Source organism: Hippocampus guttulatus, chromosome 4 (genome assembly GCF_054856545.1).
Source record: "Hippocampus guttulatus isolate MCC_2025c chromosome 4, RoL_Hgut_1.0, whole genome shotgun sequence".
Lineage (NCBI taxonomy): Eukaryota > Metazoa > Chordata > Actinopteri > Syngnathiformes > Syngnathidae > Hippocampus > Hippocampus guttulatus.
The window spans coordinates 26,783,595-26,803,041 of record NC_141264.1 but is presented as its reverse complement, the minus strand read 5'-3'; the positions used below and the strand labels follow the sequence as shown (position 1 = coordinate 26,803,041).

Here is a 19,447-nt window from a genome sequence, read left to right as displayed (position 1 = left end):
AAAATGAAAATAAAGCGAGCCCTCTGTCACTTCCTGGCGATCAACAGGAAATGCTTCGCGCCTGCGCGGCTACAAAAAGAAAACGGAACCGACATGCGAGTAACGGTTGTGCGGCTACAAAACAGAACCTCCGCGGCTTCTAACCTCTTTTTGAATTGACACACTTGCATCAACTCAAAAAGGGGGCAAGAAGAGACAAGTCAACGGCGAAGATACGGCGAGATTCACTTCCGTTGGCGGGAAGTAGTTTGCACCTGCGTGGCGGTACAGTTCTTGGCGCCGTTTCGGATCCAGTCCGGAGTGTTTCTCAGGTCGATGAGCAGTTTCTCGTGGGTCGGGGGCATCGGAGCAGGAAGGTCCAGCAGAAGAACCTAAAGGGAGGAGGCACAGTCAAGCGGTCGACGACGTCGGGCGCTCCGAAGTGGTTCCGGCCGGTCCGGGGCCCACCTCCCGTTCGGCGCTCTCCGGCTGGACGAGGTCTTCGCCGGGCTCCGATCGGCCGCGACGGGATGGCTCTTTGCCCTCCGGGCTCTGCGATCGGCTGGCCTCGGCGGGAGGCTCCTCCTCCAGACGGAAGGGCCGCACGTCGACAGGCACCGCCCTATTAGAATCAAGGGGGGCGGGACTACGCGGAGAGAAAAACAACCGTCAGCGCGCGGCTATCTGCTCCCACTTTCCCATTGGCTGTCGAAGCGTCACCTGAGGCAGGTCCTGGGGGGGCAGTCCGAGTCCGAGGCCGCCTGCCTTCCGGGGGGTCTGGAGTTTCGGCTCTGGCTGCCGGGCGTCGGAGCGGGAATGGCCGACGCCCGGCGTCTGAGCGGCGTGGGGAGACCGGAGGGACGCTGGGAATGCAACTGCAGAGGTTTGCTCGCTCCCGCAGAGGGCGTCAGCGGGCCGCTTGAGGCCTTTGGTTGAAGGCTAACCGGGAAGGGGCAGATGGGCAGTGATGTCATAAGTAAGCGACTACAAGAGATGCAATAGCCGCGTCGCGACCGGGGGCGGCGGCGTAAGTAAGATTAGCACACCGATGTACAAACGCTGAGGGCGGCCTTCCGCCGTGCATGTCGGAGAAGGTGGCGCAGTCGGGTGCTTTTCTGGCTGCTAAGAGTCGCTTAGTCGTGAACACAAATACGGCGACCCCGCTTCGCCAACAGTGAGCGCGAGCTACTCTCTGCCGACTTAACCATAAACGGTGAGCATGAGCAGCCGTTTGCCAACACTTGGCTTTTCCGTATCGATATGCTAGCAATTCACCGTTGGAAATGAACTCACCCCTCCGTTCTGGCCGCCGACATCGCTGCCTTTGGTTTGAGCGCCTTTGAAGCATCGGGAGAGGAAAAACCTTCCAAAAAAAAAAAAGAAAAAGGTTTGAGCAAAAAGGTAGAAAATGTTTGTCGATGCGTTTGCTGACCTGGTCCTGTGACTCCTCTGCTCGGTGCGGGCGTCTGGCCGAGCGCCGCGGGTTTGCTTTTTGCCTTCAGGCCGCTTTGAATCCGAGCGGTGGCGGCTGAGGTTCTTTTTAGGGGCGTGGTCTGGCATTGCAGCGAGGATCCGGTGGCTTTCACGGCCTCGGACAAATTCCTGGCTTGGCTGGGTAGCGCGCGGCGGCGGCCGGCCAGGAGCGACGACGACTGCGTCGCCGTTTTGACACCCGTGCCGGAGCGGCGTTTGTTTTGATTGGCGGGCCGGCCGACGTCGCCGGGGACGACGGGACCGGCGGAGGCGCTCATGGCGCGCTTCTGCGAGGAGTTCGGTTTACCTGAATGGAGGACGGCGTTAGCGAGACGGCTGACCGACGGCGTTAGCGAGACGGCTGACCGACGGCGCCTAGCCGCCTCCTCTCGTTCAGCTCATTTTGGGGCCAAACGCGGCCCAATCTCGATGGACGTGACGGCAGCGAGCGCACCTGCGGCCGGGGAGAGGGACAGGCTGGAGTTGACGCTGGAGACGGAGGACGAGGACGACGACGTCTTGCGCCTTTCCGCCGGCTTCCTGCTCCGAAGCGGCGTCGCCTTCGTGCCGGACCTCGCCACCTTCGCGCAAGAATAAATAAATCATAATGATCAGTCGTGACGTTGGGTTGCGCCAACAACGCGCTCGACCGATCGCAACGGCGCATTACTTTGTTGGGCGGAGCCAGCGGATGCTTTTTTCCCACCGCGCTGGAGTTGAGGGGCGAGTCGCCGACGTCGCGCGGCGCGCTGGCGGAATCTGACACAAGATCCTCGCCGGGCCGGGCCCGATTGTCGAGATCAGGACTCGGACCGGGTTCGCAACCCGCCGCCACCTGCAGGGCAGAAAAAGACATTGGTCACGTCGCCCGCTGTGCGGCGAGGCGGGAAAAGTGGAAGGAGCAACTTGGCCGGGCGGTCGCACTCGCACTCTGGGTTTTTGGGCGCCGGGGCCCCCGCCGATCGAAGAGGAAGTCCTCGGGGCGGCCGGCTTGCCGGGCAGGAGGGCGCCCGACCCGGCTCTTCCCCGGAGCGGCGCCGCGGTCTTGACGCCGCCCGCCGGGCTGGAGGCGCCGAGCCGAGCGGAGAGACCGGTCGCCCGGGCCCCCGGCTCGGCGGCGGCGTTTCCTCGCCGCAAGCGGTCCCGGATAGCCGGGGGCAGGTCCTTCATGGGGCTGTCCTGCACCAGGAAGGTCTGCCGTTTGACGGGGCTGCACGGGCTGGGCGGCGCCGCCAGCGCAGCCAGTTTGGCGGCGCCGTCCCGGATGAAGCGCTCCCCGTCTTCCTGGCCGGCGGCGGCGGCCTCACCCTCGCCCCGCAGCCGCAGCCGTTCGGCCAATCGCTTGGCCTCCTGGCACACGGCGTCCAGTTGGACCCCCGAAAGCGGACTCCAGCCGCCGCGTGCGCCGACAGCCCCTTCCTCAAGCCGGGAGGGCAAGTTATCGGCCGCGCGTTTTGGGTCCACAAAGACATCATCCGCGTCTTCGTCGCAGTTGGAGCTGCGGACGGAAAAGCCATCGTGAACCAAGTTGCTTTTTGGGCAAAATTGGACTCGTCAGAGTAGTTTGAATGCAACAAATATTGTACTCGGCTGTTCGAGGACTTTGGATACGTGCAGTTTTTTCCATCCCAAAGCTTTCTGTCTTTCTGATGCAGAGGAATTACCGCCACGGTGGGGCACCGAGGTTGCCCAATTTTGATCAGCGACTGGTATCGGCATTCACAAGTGCCAAACACCAAATGTCCACTTTTCAGACAACAACAACAACAACAACAAAAAACAACCGTCCACTTCAACCTTGTTCCTGTTTATCCGAGAAATGTCTTCCTTGCGGTTTCCCATGTCTCAACAGTGAACTTAAGACCACACCTTGTCGGTGATTTCATTGACCTTTATCTTTACAGCTTTACATTTTGATAAGAATGATCGCTTTTTTTTTTTTTTTGTGCAGTGACGTTATGCAATGTGGGATTTTTAACACTCGTATTTGATATTTTTGTCCATTTGATGTTCATGCACCGATGAAACAAAACGATAAAGGCTTTGGTCTGGCGTTTCATTTCTCAAATGAAAGTTCCTTACCTGTCAGGTGACAGCGAAACATCGAAGTCGAACTTCTCGTCCAGCAGATAAATCACATCTGTTTTGACACACCAAGCATCAGCGACGACATCGTTCCGATTGCGATTGTGAAGACCGACCGACTGACCGCTGCCTGCCGGACGCTCCATCTCGCGGCTGCGTCTCCTTTCGACCTGCAGGTACAATTCCAATAAGAATCATTCCAATCGACGCGGATGTTAAACTCGCACGCTCGCCATGATGGCACGAACTCGACGGAAACTATACAGTGCGCGACACTAAAGAAGCCTCGCTCTCACCGCGTGAGCCCGTTAGCGTTGCCTTCCTGCAAAGTGAGGAAATCGACAGCGAACTCGGGCCGAGCTATTTGAATCGGGCCAAGAATGACGAACGTTGTTATTTTTGTTTCCACGACAAGGAAAAGTTCCGTTCTGCTCGCGACACAACACAGCAATTCAAATGTGCTACCCCGCTGGTCACGTGACTCTTTCTCTCGCAGCCATTGGTCGGGAACACGTGACGTCGGCGCGATAGGAATTGTGGGCTATGTAGTCGATGTCGGCTTTTTAACGCGTTTCGGAGTGAGTCGTTGTTTGAACGTTCACTGTGAATCAACGAATGTTATTGTTACTATACATCTAGTTTTTTTTATTCTTATGATTTTGTCATTGAGGACGACAAATAACTCAGGCCAGGCGTGGTTATTTGTTGTCAGGCCAGGTGTAGTCTTTGTTCTTGTTTCCAAACTCATTATATTTTTGACGAGTGTAGATCTTCATCCTTGATTCCTTGAGCCCCAATACCGACAGAGCATGACCCATGTCGACCTCACACTTTTAAGCCCAACACCCTGTAGTTCTGGACCCTGTAGCTCTGGTCAATGTAATCCTTGTTCTTGTTGACAAACCCCATGTAAGTGCCGGGTTCCTTGCAGATGTGAGTCCTTTATCGCCAGCACCTGTTGATGAGGACCCCGTTTCACTTATCCCTGTAGACCAGGACCAATTCCTAGAGGCCTGGACCCCGTCTTCCTGATCAATGTAACCCTTGCTCTTGTCGACAAACGCCATGTAACCTTCATACACTTAGCCCCGATCGTTATTGTCGCGATTTCTTGATCCCCGGCACCTTTAAGCCAGCACCTTGGTATTCGTGGTCACTGGTGACCCTAGGCCTAATCAATATTCAGCAGCCCTATTTCTGGTCCACAAACACTTGATCCCTGACACCCTGATCATCGTAATAGGATTCCTTTCACGCCGATCGGCATAGACCAGGGATCCCTGGACGTGACCGTCTTATCCTAATATCCGTAGACCTACAGTATATCCCAAGGGCCTCTAGACCAGGATCTGATAGAGCCAGTCCCCGTAACCCTTGCTCTTGTTGACAAACTTCCTGTAGCCTTGTTACATGTAGCTGTTGATCCTTTCAGACGTGATTCCTTAATCTTCAATACCTGGAGACCAAGACTTTGGTATCCCTGGTCCCCGTAGTTCTGATCCCTGTAGACCAGGTCCACCTGGACCATGTAACCCTGGTGTGTTTGTGTGTGTGTGTGTGTGGGCGTTTCTCCTGCCGTGGTTGGGCGGCGCCTGAGCATCGGTGTTGACTGAGGCCACAGATTGTCTAATTAGATTAAGCGAGGCTTTCGTCAGATAATCATTGAGCCCTCCTGTAGCTCCTGTTTTTGTCCCGCCATGGAGAGCAGCCCGCAGTGAGCTCGCTGAAGGTCAAATTGACTCCCCCGCCGCCGCCGGTCGACGGGACCTCTTGGGACCATCCGCTGTGTGCACGCGTGTGTATCTGAGGAGCGGTGGCTGGGTTATGGGCAGCTGTGGGACGCGTGTGTGCGCCGTCGCTCGGCGTCGCTAATTCCTGCTGCTCACCCGAGGCCATGGGGGAAGTTTGTGTAAGTACCACCGCCTTTCGATTGTCAGTTATCAGCGGCTAATTATTGGCGCGTGTCATTGTGAAGCCGCTCAGCTGTCTGCGCTATTCCAGGGGGGAAGATTTATTTTGTCCTGCACTCTACATGCTGACATTTATATTGACATAGACCGACTAGCTTACCTGAACACATTCCATGGAAAAGCTGAAGAAAAAAAAATCACCCCCATTTCATATACGTCTATACACGTTGTCAAAGAGAGGCAACCGTGAACGCTTTGATGGAAGTGAGCAAGCGACGGCGGCAGCCGCGTCCCCGCGTCGCCCTGTGCCGTGACTTCCACCTTCCCTCCTTTTTTCATTGGGCCCCTCCGTTTGTCCCGGCTCGGATTAAGGCTGACTGATTGACACAGATTACGCCGCGAGTCACAGGCGGCAACCTGACACGGCTGCAAGTGTCAAAAGATGCCCGGCGTTGGAAATAGTGACGGATCTGGTGGACGGGTCCACGGAATCAACAATAGCAGATGTATCTTTGCCATTGTTCCGGAAGCTAGAGATTTCTTTGGTCTGGACAGTAACCTCTTAAAACAACATAAAATGGCCCGAGTAAATCCAGTTGCACACCTCATAAATATGTAGCGTGCCATCCTCCTGGAAGACTTCTTGGGTTACTCCAGTCCTAAAGGCCGGGCAGAAGACCAAAGTAGAAAACTACCTGCCGATCAGTATCACCCCGGTCATTTCAAAGACAGCTGAGAAATGGATTGCATCACTGCTAAGTGACCATCTTAACAGTGGCTTGTCGCCACCACATCCAATGCAGTTTGGTTTTCGAAAATACCGTCCAACCGAAATCGCAATTTGTTATTTTCATGAGAACATCAAAAGTCTATTGGATCAAGGCGGTGATGTGGGAGCTGTCCTCCTGGACCCGAAAAGAGCTTTGGACTCACTAAATCGTAATGTACTCATTTCAAAAATGTCCGACTTGAACTTCTCTGATAGTGCACTCTGCTGGATGAGATCAGACTTGCAAATAGAAAACAGACTGTTCAGATCGGAAACTCAATGTCACCTTATCTTGGGTGCTCAACGGGGGTACCCCGAGGCTCTGTCATGGGCCCAATTCTGTTGAGTCACTATGTAAACGACCGACCTACAGTCTGCCCAGATGTTCACTTGCAATTATATGCTGATGACACCATGCTATATGTTCATGCTAAATCAAAACAAGAAGCTGCAACAAAACTTTCAGCAGCTCCGGCATCTGTATCTCATGGGCTCAGTGAATCTTGTTTACCCCCCTCAATACTAAAACGACCGTATGTATGCTCTTCTCTCGTAAGGCAGCAGAGGGCAATAAACTGTCTGTCGTGGTTAATGGAGAGAGCCCTGATGTTGGAGGAAAATTTAACTATCTCGGAGTGGTCTTTGCCACAAATCTAACATTCAAAGTGCATGCTTAAAAAAAGAAATATATATATATACTGTATATATATATAGCATTCCTCACCTTCACGACAGCTAACGTCTATATGCACGCAATGATATTCTCACATATAAATTATTGCTTCACAACACACGCAACAGAAACTGGACGAAAACCCATCAAGTCTCTCTTCAAAAGGGCAGTTAAAATCCTAGACGGGAAACCGATGCACTTCCACAATTGTATCATTCAAAAAAAAAAAAAGTCACATTACTGGCCTGGATCTTTGAGGATGCCCGTCTCATTTACAAAGTTCAAAATGCGCTTCCACCCACACCCTTGGATAAATTCATTCAGAGGAGAAACAGTGAAGGACTGAGAAGTAGCGCCTTGACGAGAGGTGATTGCAATAGAACAAGATGGAGAACAAAATTCGGTCAAACGGTCACCTCCGTCAGAGGAACGTAATCCTGGAATAAGTTGCCAATACACCTTGGGGACGGTGATAACTTTCCACTTTTCCTTAGAAACCTGCCTTGGGACTATGGCTGAAAACTAGCATTTACGCTAAGTCCGGCCCATTTACACTGTTTATCCTTGTGGTGATTAATGTGCAGTGTCCCCATGACATAAATATATATAAAAAGAGAATGGAAGTGTATCAAGAATTTACCGGTAACCATGGTGAAAGAGTCACAGATGTGGCAAGAAGTTGACTGCATGAAATAGTCCTAGATGGCACCACTACTTCACATGCCTGTGACGTACACTTTCAAGTGATCACGGAGCGGCGCTCAACATACTGTAAAATGCATGACGTGCGCCGCCTGCATGCGTTCACAGTCACAGAGTCCGCGCCAGCACGCCGCCACACGCCAGGCCGAGCTCTGAGCGCGACCTCTGAGTTTGACCTCCGAGAAGGGCCGTCCGCCTGCGCCGCCAGGCGACATGGCCAACAGCTCCTTCCGCGGCGGCCGCGCTCGCCGCCGCGGCTCCGCCTACCTGGAGACCGAGTTCAGCTGCTCGCTCCAGGAACTGCGCTCGCTCATGGAACTGCGGGGCGACGACGCCCGCGACCGGATCCGACACAGCTACGGGGACGTTGACGGACTCTGCGCCAGACTCAGAACCTCTGCCCTCGAAGGTCAATGCCCGCAATGTGTGTGCGTGTGTTTGTGTGTGTTTCCAATTGGTCCCAAAAGACCCTTGAGGAACTCATCAGCGGCGGAAGCAGCTGGTATCAAATTGAATTGCTGTAATTTGCATCTCCACCTCCGACTGCCGGTCATTGTAGATGTCGAGAACGTATGTTGCGTGTCCGCTCACCTTGCATGAATCCTGCACAAGAATGCGCCTTGTGACATTTGCCTGGTTGCTGCCGTCATTAATTCATGAGCGAGAAATCTTCCACATGCTCGGTGAACACCTGCAGTCACTCGGAAATGTCAGCGACAGTTTGAAAAATCCATCCGACCCCACGTCTCACTTCCTGCGTGCAAGTGTGTGTGAATGTACTGTATATATATATATATATATATGTGTGTGTGTGTGTGTGTGTGTGTGTGTGTTGTGCCAGCTGGGCGGCGGTCAATAATAGAAGAATACAAGGTACCTGTCAAACAGTGATCGTCCTGTTTGGCATTGACACATCCGTCCCGGACGCAGGCCACATTTTACTCATCTCACAATCGGGCTTGATTTGCAACCCGCTTATGGTCAAGCAAGAATGCTCTCAAATACAAAGTTCTTGCCTGAACTAACTTCCCACTCGGAAACGCCCCCAACGCGTTCCAGGAGGAGCTCCAATTTGGGGCGGGCGGGCTCCACTGCGTGAAAGGTGTCGTAACGTGCAGGTGTGCGTGTGTGCGCTTTGAGGTCTGGACGCTTCGTGGGAGGACCTGGAGCGCCGGCGGCAGGCGTTTGGCCCCAACGTGATCCCCCCGAAGAAGCCAAAAACCTTTGTGCAGTTAGTGTGGGAGGCGCTGCAGGACGTGACGCTCATCATCCTGGAAGTGGCCGCCATCGTTTCGCTTGGCCTTTCTTTCTACCGACCGCCGCACGCCGACAGGGACAGTGAGTTCGCTTTCCTTCTCACCCGCCCTGAGCTGTCCCCTTTTTTCGGTCGCGTCTTCGAGGAGTCAAGCTGTCCCATTTACATCAACTTAACCCGGTGGCCACTCGTCTCACGCCTCGTCGAAATAGTGATGAATGAACGTGTGTGCGGGTGCAGGTTGCGGGAGTGCGGCGGGCGACGTGGGCGACGAGGGCGAGGCGGAGACGGGCTGGATCGAGGGTGCGGCCATCCTGCTGTCGGTGGCGTGCGTGGTGCTGGTGACGGCCTTCAACGACTGGAGCAAAGAGAAACAATTCCGAGGCCTGCAGAGTCGCATCGAGCAGGAGCAAAAGTTCAGCGTGCTGCGCGCGGGGCAGCTGGCGCACGTCAAAGTGTCCGACATCGTCGTGGGCGACATCGCGCACGTCAAATATGGTCAGTCGGGGGTATGACCGCGAACCAACTCCTCACGAACTAACTGACGCCCATTTAACAACTCATGGAAAGGAAAGTGACAGATGGACGAGTTGACCACCGAACTAGCTTCATAGCAAACAAGCTAGCCAGCCAATTACCATCTCAGGACTACCGGAAAAAGACAACGGACAGACCAACCAACCAACCATCAAACTGCTGAGCTAAGTTAGTAACTCACTGAAGGACGAGGTGAGTGACAGGTCTACGTATCATCTGACCAAACAACCAGAAAAACGAACTGACCAGTGAGCCGACTCGGCAACAGAGTGACTGACTTGCCGACCAACTGACCAAGCAACCGATCGCCATCTAAGAAAAACGGACTGACTGACGGACCAAATAACGACCAACAACACCAACGGTGACGATCAACTGACTGACCAATGGATCAACCTCCCAATGAGCATCGAACAAACACGTCGCACAAGTTAACTGACTTACTGACTGCCCAGTCAACCATGTCACTTGGTGAAAACCAGCCAACAAAAGCATACAAACCGGCCGAGTGGTTGACCAACTGAGTGACTGAGCGAGCGACACCCGAGCAACTTAAGAAGAACCAACTGCAGTCGTTCTACTGACCGACGGACTGTCCAAAAGACCATCAAGACACACCGACCGTCCGACCGTCCGAGCCTAACAACTACCGACTGACCGACCGACTGCCTTCCGACGACCTCCCAACCTTCCTGACAAGCGACTGCCCGATGATCTCATCCTTACCCCGATACCACCTCACCGAGCAGCCGACCGACAAACCATCTGGCAACCATCCCCCCGACCCGACCGACTAACTGAGAGACCAGCGGACCGGCTCCACTAAGACTTTTTCCAGGATTCTCAGGATAGTTCCTGTGCCGCGGCGGTGTCTCCGTTGCCGTGACGGTGCTCGCTGTTCTCCAGGCGACCTCCTCCCCGCCGACGGCATCCTCATCCAAGGCAACGACCTGAAGATCGACGAGAGCTCCCTGACCGGAGAGTCGGATCACGTCAAAAAGAGCGCCGACAAAGATCCCATGTTGCTCTCAGGTGCTCCCCTGATTCGGGTCGATGACGGCGTTTCGATGGTCGGTTTCGCTCACGTGAATCGAAACTGTTCCCGCCAGGCACTCACGTGATGGAGGGCTCGGGCAAGATGGTGGTGACGGCGGTGGGCGTCAACTCTCAGACGGGCATCATCTTTGCTCTGCTCGGCGCCGGCGAGGAAGGCGGCGACGGAGACGACGACAAGGCCGAGAAGGAGAAGAAGAGGAAGCGGAAGGAAGAGCGCAAGAAGAGGGAGAGAAAGGAGAAGAAAAGTACGGGCGCCGAGTCCCCTCGCGGTTCGTCGCGTTTCGTAAGGCCGCGGCTCACGGCGCCGCCTTCTTTCACAGGTAAAAAGGAGGAAAAGGGCAAGATAGGTGAGCGTGACTGCAACCAGATCCAACCGCTCCCGTCCGCTTCTACGTTTGAACTTGTCCTGAAGCATCCGTCTGTCGATCCGAACGTTCAAGGGAAGCTTTCGGTCGATCGACCAACCGTCCGTTATCGGAATGAAATCAATCCATCGTTGGATAGGCCAATTCACAAACTCACTCTGTTGATGTCTGCCGCTGGCCTTGCCTTCTTGTCTCTCCACCACATGCAATTTTGATAGATCCAGCCATTGATAACCAAACAACCAATCGTCCAACTCGGTCCATCGATCAGACTTTTGACCACCCAAACTAATCCCGTCCTCGCTTGTCCTGCGACAAAACGTACAAGGTCATGGATGGTCCTCAGACGGACGGGTTCTCGTTCAGGTTCCGGGGTGCTCGTGAACCACGTGGCACCCGTTGACCCCCCCTCTCCACATCCCCCCTCCCATCTACCGAGACAGCCACACCCTTCCCCCAGCAGCAGGTGCTCCTGACTCCGTTGATGGTGATTAGGAGCAAGCAGATTAGCTCACTTAAGCTCAGCAGCTTCTTTCTTTACTGCCGACTGGCCTGCTGCTGCTGCTTTCTTCTTCTTCATGTCCACTAATAACCTGTTGGGATCAAGACACACACACACACACACACACACACACACCAGCTTTTGCTGTCACCCCTGGTTAGTCTGTGTTCAAACAGCCCGGGCCACCTTTTTAGGAATGTGTCTCCAAAAACGCACCGAGCTGCGGTGTTTCCACTATTTTGATCTTTTCGTGCGGCCGAGTGACTAAAACATGCGCATCCTCCATCAGTTCTGTATGAAACCCGAATAAGCGAGGCGCTTCAATTTCATCCGAGCACAATGCGGTGTTTTCCCGGCAGGGAAGAGCAAGGATGGCGCGGCCGTGGAGATGGAGCCGCTCAACGACGATGCGGAGCCCGAGAAGAAGAAAAGCAACCTGAGGAAGAAGGAGAAGTCAGTCCTTCAAGGGAAGCTGACCAAGCTGGCGGTGCAGATCGGCAAAGCAGGTACAGATTTCCGGCCTCTGAAATGGCAAACTGACTCAGTAGCACCCCTTGGAAGGCTTGAAAAATTCCACCTACGGAGCCAGTTTCCCAGAGTAACATGAAATGTGGTTGTCTTGTCTATCATAAGTCTGAGGCCACGCTCGAAAAGAAACGGGAAGTCAAACATTTTGGGTTGAAACAGCCGTTGTAGGTTCCAAAAACTGTTGGCTTCAAAGTACGCGCCGCCGTTTTTAGAAATTCAGCCTACCGGGGCACTTTCACTTCACAACACGAAATGAGGGGGACATGGCTGCCATGGGTAGAGCCGCAAGTAAGTACCAAGAGACCAGTCCTTGAAATCTGCCATCTGAGCACTTCCGGGGGCCCTTCAAAGAGGTTTTGAAGATTCAGCCCCTGAAGCCAGTTTCACCGAGCAGCTTCCCATTCGCGAGAGAGGCACACGATGAGAGGACCCGCAGACCGGTCTCGAGAAGCCGTGCCCTAAATGGCTCGGGAAGTCTGCCATTTGGGGTCGGGGTTGCCATTTTAGAGTCCTTTCCAGGGATCCTTCCGAGACAAACCGCCACGAATGGTTTTGAAAATTCAGACACTGAAACCGCTTTCACTCTGCAACCTCGGTAAGCAGGTAGGGTATAGCGTGAGTGGAGCCAAAGTCGAGTTTGAAGACTCTTTCGCACCTTTCCCATCGCCAGGCCTCTTCATGTCCACGCTGACCGTCATCATCCTCATCGTTCGCTTCCTGGTGGACACCTTCTGCATCCAGGGAATTCCCTGGACTGCCGAGTGCGTGCCCATCTACATGAAGTTCCTGGTCAAGTTCTTCATCATCGGTGTGACCGTGCTGGTGGTAGCTGTGCCCGAAGGTCTTCCTCTGGCCGTCACCATCTCCCTGGCCTACTCCGTCAAGGTTTCTCACCTTCCCTCTGCATAGCCTACACAAGGAGAAGAAAGTCTATTTCTATTCTGTCCTAATCTCTCTTTTGGCCGCAAACACCCCAAGAAAGGTTTCATTCCAATGCCTTGTTTTTCCGTGCCAACAATGGAGTTCCTCTGGGAAATATTTCAAGTCCCTTTGTTTTCTTTTTAGAAAATGATGAAGGACAACAACCTGGTGCGCCACCTGGACGCCTGCGAGACGATGGGCAACGCCACCGCCATCTGCTCCGACAAGACCGGCACGCTGACCATGAACCGCATGACAGTGGTCCAGGCCTACGTGGCCGGCTGCTACCACAAGAAGGTGCCCGAGCCCGGCTTGGTACCCGCCAAGATCTTAGACCTGCTGGTTCTTGGGATTGGGGTGAACTGCGCCTACACCACCAAGATTATGGTGAGATCTTAAAAATAGGCTCTCCATTCAGGACCTTTGAGCTCAGTTGGATGGATGCTGCCCGAGTGCAAAGAGACGCCAAACTAGGATCCAAGTCCAGAGCCTTCGTGCGCTGCTGTGAGGCAATGATGTCGTGCTATTAATTTGTGCTCAGTTGTCACACTTCGATGTCTTGTTACGATGCTAAGCTAAGATAACGTCATGCTGGGATGCTACGCCAAGAGGTCATGCCGTGAGACCCCGATGTCCACCTTTGATTGAACGCCAAAAGATCTCTTGCGAAGACGTCACGCTCCGATGTCACGGTGCGCTGCGCGCTATCCGAGTACGACATCGTAGCGCGCTAAGATGTCGCGCGGCGATAGCAGGCCAACACGTTGCGCGCCGAGTGACAAAGACCGGCCCAATTGCTGGAAACAGGGCTCACCTACTTCTTGAGTTTATTCCGCATTCTTTATTTTCTGCAGCCCCCCGACAAGGAGGGCGGTCTCCCTCGCCAGGTGGGCAACAAGACAGAATGTGCCTTACTGGGACTGAGCTTGGACCTGCGACGGGACTACCAGAGCGTTCGCAACGACATCCCCGAGGAGAAGCTCTTCAAGGTGTACACTTTCAACTCGGTCCGGAAGTCCATGAGCACCGTGCTCCGGAACCACGATGGCAGCTACCGCATGTTTAGCAAGGGAGCCTCCGAGATCCTGCTCAGGAAGTAGGTCCCCAGGAAAGGACAGATACCGAGTGCCAAGGGGCTTACGGGCGAGCGCATGCGTGATGTGACCGAGCAAGACCGCGAGGTTTGATTTCGAACCGTGACCTGACTGGACTCAACTTGCTTGACTTGCGCCACGGTACCTCGGGACTCGCTTGAAACTTGACGGTCTTGAGAGTGACTTGCACCCTGCTCCGCCCCGACATCCCCGTGACCGCCCGCGCCGTCCTCGCAGGTGCTGCAAGATCCTGACGGAGAACGGGGTCGCCAGAGCCTTCAAGCCTCGCGACCGGGAGAAATTGATGAAGACGGTTATCGAGCCCATGGCGTCCGAGGGCCTGAGGACCATCTGCCTGGCCTATCGGGACTTTGGCGCCGCCGACCGGCCCGACTGGGACGACGAGGCCGACGTCCTCGCCGGACTCACCTGTATTGCCGTGGTCGGCATCGAGGATCCTGTCAGACCTGAGGTATCCGGGAGACAACTTGGCCGCTTTCCCCACTTTTACGATCGGAGATGAGCCGGGTTCTTATTTTCCACTCCAAAGGCGGTCCTAAAAGTTGAAGGAACTGATGTTTAGCTGGCCCCCTTCCACGACCCCCAGCATCTAAGTCACGTTTTTTTTTTTTTGCTTGGTAGGTTTGTTGATGCGCTAAGCTTTTGTTTGTGGGCAACGCCGCTTTTTGTGTTCCACTGCTGATTACCAGAGGACGGAAATAGCGTTTTTCCGCTTGGGTAGATTTGATGCGGTGACTTCTATTTAGCGCCGTAGAGTCTTGAGGGATGGTCCTGTGATGTCATCAGGTGCCGGACGCCATCAGGAAGTGCCAGCGCGCGGGCATTACGGTGCGCATGGTGACGGGAGACAACATCAACACGGCGCGCGCCATCGCCAGCAAATGCGGCATCCTGCAGCCCGGGGGCGACTTCCTGTGCCTGGAGGGGAAAGAGTTCAACAGACGCATACGCAACCAGCTGGGCGAGGTCCGTATATCCGAGCCATCCGTCCGCGCCGCGGACGTCCGTCCGTCCGTCCGTCCGTCCATCTGTCCGTCCGTCCACTTTTGCTGTCGTCGTCGCAGATCGAGCAGGAGCGAATTGACAAGATCTGGCCCAAATTGCGAGTCCTGGCCCGCTCGTCGCCGACTGACAAGCACACCCTCGTCAAAGGTCAGGAAAAAAAAAAGAAGGCCGCTCGCCTTTGTGGCTCTTTAGGATTTGAAGCGAAAGGAGGGCTTTGCCATCCGTCGCGTGACATGACCCCTTCTTGTGACCTTGTCCAAGTGGAGTGGAGCCACAATGAATTGCCCCCTTCGCCCCGAAAAGCTTGAAAAACAAAAAGATGAAAAGCAATTGAATTTTGCGAGGGAAATTACCAACGCAGCGGACCGCCGCATATGCGGATTCACCCCCCCCCCCCCTCCCCCGCCACGTCTTTTCTTTTTCAGGCATCATCGACAGCTCGGCGCTGGAGCAGAGGCAAGTCGTGGCGGTCACCGGAGACGGCACCAACGACGGGCCCGCCCTCAAGAAGGCCGACGTCGGCTTCGCCATGGTAACCGATGACGGCGGTCCCAAACGCGCAAAAAGCGCTTGACGACTAAAAGACCGAGCCAAGCGGAATCAAAGAAACGCGAGGGAAAGAGAAGACGCTCAACCGAAACCAGGCGACCTGTTGGCAGGGCATCGCCGGGACGGACGTGGCGAAGGAGGCGTCGGACATCATCCTGACCGACGACAACTTCAGCAGCATCGTCAAGGCGGTCATGTGGGGCCGCAACGTCTACGACAGCATCTCCAAGTTCCTGCAGTTCCAGCTCACCGTCAACGTGGTGGCCGTCATCGTGGCCTTCACCGGCGCCTGCGTCACGCAGGTGGGACGGCGGCGGCGGCGCGCGGCGCGCGCCCGTCCGCTCCGTCCTCCGTCATCTCACGCCGGTCCGCCTCCCCTTCTCCGCCCCTCCTCGCAGGACTCGCCGCTGAAGGCGGTGCAGATGCTGTGGGTCAACCTGATCATGGACACCTTTGCCTCGCTGGCGCTGGCCACCGAGCCGCCCACCGAGGCGCTGCTGCTGCGCAGCCCGTACGGACGCAGCAAGCCGCTCATCTCGCGCACCATGATGAAGAACATCCTGGGCCACGCCGTCTACCAGCTGGCCGTCATCTTTACGCTGCTTTTCGGCGGTCGGTCCCGGACGGCACGGCCGCTCCCCCCCCCCGAGTGCGTTGACAGCGCAACTTGTTCTTTGCGCGCAGGCGAGCTGCTGCTGGACGTGGACTGCGGGCGCAACGCGCCGCTGCACGCGCCGCCGTCCGAGCACTACACGGTGGTGTTCAACACCTTCGTGCTGATGCAGCTCTTCAACGAGCTCAACGCGCGCAAGATCCACGGCGAGAGGAACGTCTTTGACGGCGTCCTCAACAACCCCATCTTCTGCTCCATCGTCGTCGGCACCTTCCTCATTCAGGTCGGCAAAAAACACGCGACGCAAAATCCAGGCCGCCGCAGATTCGGGAATGGCAATTCTCAAGGACGGCGGCCGTGTGAAAATAGGACCCCGATAAAAGGCCAAAAATGGCACCAAATTCCAAAGTCGAGACGAAACGTCAGACTTTGGTTTAGCGCATGGGGTGGGCAAACTACGGCCCGCGGGCCGGATCCGGCCCGTTGGTCTTTTTAATCCGGCCCGCCGAAGATTGGTGCACAATTAAGGTTTGATTGCATTCATTTCGTTTGGACTTGTAATGACAGGTATTTCAACGCCAGGTGGCGCAGTTACTTCAAGTTGCAAAGCACAGGGAGGGAGGGGAAGATGAAGAAAGAGGGAGAGAGTAATGACCATGGAAGGGAAAGTGATATGTATCTGATTAAACAAAGTGGGTAACAAAGTACGAAACATTCAGGAGACGCCTGGAGTCGGAAAGACTCAAATCTACGAGACTTTGAAAAACAAGGAAGCGATTCTTACTCAGTCCGATTCTGGCAATTTCCATGCTCAGAGTGAATTGCTTGTGGCTCGAGTCAATGAACATTTCCTAGAATGGTTTGATTGTTATCATGTTAAAAACTTTCCGCAAACTGGACCGCTAATAAGAGTCGGTGAGCAGTCAAATGTGTAGAGCGTGAACAACAGGGGGCTCGGTACACATCCTTGAGGAGAACCGGTGCTGACTGTGATGGTGGAGGAGAATGTTACATTATTACTGGCATACAAAGACATTGTGCTATCTTCTTTATTTTCTATTTCTAACTTTTGGCCCGACCCTCCACAATATTTTCTGCTTCTCATTTGGCCCCCCCGGGAAAATAATTGCCCACCCCTGGTTTAGCGCGTGGCTCCAAAATCTTTTGGGTTGTTCTTGGGCTGCTTCGGAGGCCTCCCGATTTTCGGTGCCTCTTTACGCATGGCGACAGCAACGGCATTTCACCAAACGCTCTTGCGAATAGGAGGTCGATCCATCGAGTTCACCTGCTCGGTTGAGAACATCCGCCCGAAAAAGACCACGTATTTCATTTGGCCAGTAGGTGGCGCTACCACTCAAACGAAAAATTGATTTCTGGCCATCTTCTTGCCCGGACTCTCGTCAAGCCTTTGAGTTTTTGTTGACGTCGATGCCCTCACAAAGGCCAATGGTGACGGAGGATCCTCATTTCTTCCCAAAGCAAAAGGCCGCCGTGGTCAAATGTGCCCTTGTTGTGGTGGCGTTGCCTCGGAACAGGTGCTGATTGTGCAGTTTGGCGGCAAGCCCTTCAGCTGCGTGAGCCTGAGCGTGGAGCAGTGGCTCTGGTGCGTCTTCCTGGGCTTCGGCAGCCTCCTGTGGGGGCAGGTGAGATCCCGCGGCGGCGGCGGCGGCGCCGAACGCCGCCGGCTGAGCGCCCTTTGCCCCTTTCTCCGCTCCCAGCTGGTGTCCAGCGTGCCCACCCGCTGGCTGAAGTTCCTGAAGACGGCGGGCCACGGCACCAAGCAGGAGGAGATCCCCGAGGAGGAGCTGGAGGAGATGAAGGACCCAGACGAGATCGACCACGCCGAGATGGAGCTCAGGAGGGGCCAAGTGCTGTGGTGCAGAGGCCTGCAGCGCATACAGACGCAGGTCAGCCTCTCCTTCCTTCCTTCCTTCCTTCTTTTCGGTGAATGAAAAGAAAGTCGGCAAACAAAAGTCCAGTTTGGGGATGAGCATGACACTGATGACTCAACTCGTCTTTATTAGACAATCTCATCACGCGTCACAAAAACATTTTTTTGCGTGCATGTCAAAGTTTGACAGGGCGGCGAAAATGACGTCGTGATAATGTAATTCCACTCTCTGCCACCAGACGGCGGTATATTAGCACATTTGACACTGCGTACATTGGAAAGAAGAAGATGAGTGAAAGCAGGAAGTATTTCGGGCCCAGCCTGGTTTTGGCTGACAGTCTTCTTTGTCCGGCTTCTGAAGACGACCTTAAGCGCCGGCCCGAGGTTCGCGTTATAAAGTACAGTAGTGATGGGGAAAACGAAGCTTCGTGAGGCACTTTTTAGGACTCCTCTAGATGCTGCGCTTGGTTTAAATATAAAGGTGAGTGCAAAGGAAAAGCATGAAAATTCCACTGCATCTTTCAAGCGAGAGCGCTTCATGAAGCTTCACTTTCCATCTTTGGGGGTGACTGGATGTCAGGTCACGCCTCTCTGAAGGCGCCACTAATCCGTACAAGATCCAGCAAGCGCTAAAATCAAATCTCCTTGCCAGTTTAATGACGCCTCTGTCCCAAATTCAAACGTGGCCGTTTGACGGTCTTTCCAGATCCGCGTGGTGAACGCCTTCCGCGACAGCGTGTCCCCGTACGAGAACCTGGAGACCCCCGAGTTGCGCAGCTCCATCCACAACTTCATGAGCCACCCCGAGTTCCGCATCGACGACTCGGAGCCTCACATCCCCCTCATTGACGAACTGGAGGTCGAGGACGAGGCGCCCACCAAGCGCAACTCGGTGGCGGTCGCCAACAACGCCCCCGGCGCCGCCCCCCCGGAGCGGGAACGCCCCCTACTGCCAGCCGCGCACCTCAAGGACCAGCAGACCCCTCGGGCCAGGGCCGCGGGTTTGATCTCGGCCAATTGCGGTGGGGGGGCGCCGCCCTGTCCCGGGAGCCCCCTGCACAGCTTGGAGACGTCGCTCTGAAGGAAGCAAAAATGAAAACGGCCACCTGATGGGTGGGGAGCCGGGAAGAAAGCCATGAACTCTCGCGGGTGTGCTTTAGCAGAAGGTGACTTGTTAATCATAAAAATCGCTTAGATATTAACGTGATGGATCTGTGAGCTCGTGTTTGTAGGCGGCCAGGTTGGTTGGTGTCTTCATTGTTATGTCGTGTGAGTTTTTGTGAAGAAAGAAATGGAACTTAGGTCATGGTTTTCACAGTCAAAAGGAAGGAAGAGGTTCCGTTATCTTCTTATTTGAATTCAAAAATTGGAAGGGAAACAGAAAAACATCTTTCATCGTTGAACATATATTCACTGTCATTCATTCATGGTTTCATTTTTATATATGGAATGTCCGCATAACTTGAAATGATACGTTTATGGTCCTTTTTTAGTCATTAAAACATCTCTTTGAATTGAA

General features: G+C 54.5%; 2 protein-coding genes across 7 annotated transcripts in view; one reads left to right on the top strand and one right to left on the bottom strand.

The window, feature by feature from the left end:
- gtse1 (G-2 and S-phase expressed 1) overlaps positions 1-5,740 on the bottom strand; it is a 6,009-nt gene extending 269 nt beyond the window's left edge. Inside the window, exons 1-11 of one of the 4 annotated variants that reach the window (XM_086110164.1) lie at positions 5,608-5,720; positions 3,662-3,707; positions 3,535-3,592; positions 2,383-2,950; positions 2,123-2,287; positions 1,907-2,033; positions 1,412-1,759; positions 1,273-1,342; positions 700-918; positions 448-625; positions 255-371 (exon numbers count right to left, since the gene is read on the bottom strand). In XM_086110164.1, the coding sequence (XP_085966290.1) occupies positions 255-371; positions 448-625; positions 700-918; positions 1,273-1,342; positions 1,412-1,759; positions 1,907-2,033; positions 2,123-2,287; positions 2,383-2,950; positions 3,535-3,592; positions 3,662-3,707; positions 5,608-5,622 (1,911 nt within the window). In that variant the 5' untranslated portion in view covers positions 5,623-5,720. Of the gene's footprint in view, positions 1-254; positions 372-447; positions 626-699; positions 919-1,272; positions 1,343-1,411; positions 1,760-1,906; positions 2,034-2,122; positions 2,288-2,382; positions 2,951-3,534; positions 3,708-3,833; positions 3,991-5,607 lie in introns of those variants that run through there. The other 3 variants (XM_086110165.1, XM_086110161.1, XM_086110162.1) reach the window with 3 other exon arrangements.
- Positions 5,189-19,447, top strand: LOC147207036 (plasma membrane calcium-transporting ATPase 1-like). Of its 3 annotated transcripts, XM_086110159.1 has the most exons (21): positions 5,189-5,446; positions 7,700-8,000; positions 8,732-8,929; positions 9,087-9,344; positions 10,290-10,415; positions 10,493-10,684; positions 10,760-10,786; positions 11,666-11,812; positions 12,505-12,719; positions 12,900-13,142; positions 13,610-13,851; positions 14,087-14,321; positions 14,657-14,836; positions 14,935-15,022; positions 15,301-15,407; positions 15,535-15,726; positions 15,823-16,036; positions 16,109-16,320; positions 17,573-17,680; positions 17,756-17,944; positions 18,635-19,447. In XM_086110159.1, the coding sequence occupies exons 2-21, from the start codon at positions 7,805-7,807 to the stop codon at positions 19,007-19,009; spliced, it is 3,744 nt and encodes a 1,247-aa protein (XP_085966285.1). In that variant the 5' UTR covers positions 5,189-5,446; positions 7,700-7,804; the 3' UTR covers positions 19,010-19,447. The 3 variants fall into 3 exon arrangements, with proteins under 3 accessions (XP_085966285.1, XP_085966286.1, XP_085966284.1); XM_086110160.1 differs by lacking the exon at positions 10,760-10,786; XM_086110158.1 differs by having other exon boundaries at positions 10,493-10,786.

Bases quoted from the DNA above. Each gene is read 5' to 3' on its own strand.
- LOC147207036 (XM_086110158.1), top strand. From the start codon at position 7,805: ATGGCCAACAGCTCCTTCCGCGGCGGCCGCGCTCGCCGCCGCGGCTCC. The intron at 15,023-15,300 runs GTCAGGAAAAAA...TTTCTTTTTCAG, and splicing joins CAAGCACACCCTCGTCAAAG to GCATCATCGACAGCTCGGCG. The intron at 17,681-17,755 runs GTGAGATCCCGC...CTCCGCTCCCAG, and splicing joins GCAGCCTCCTGTGGGGGCAG to CTGGTGTCCAGCGTGCCCAC.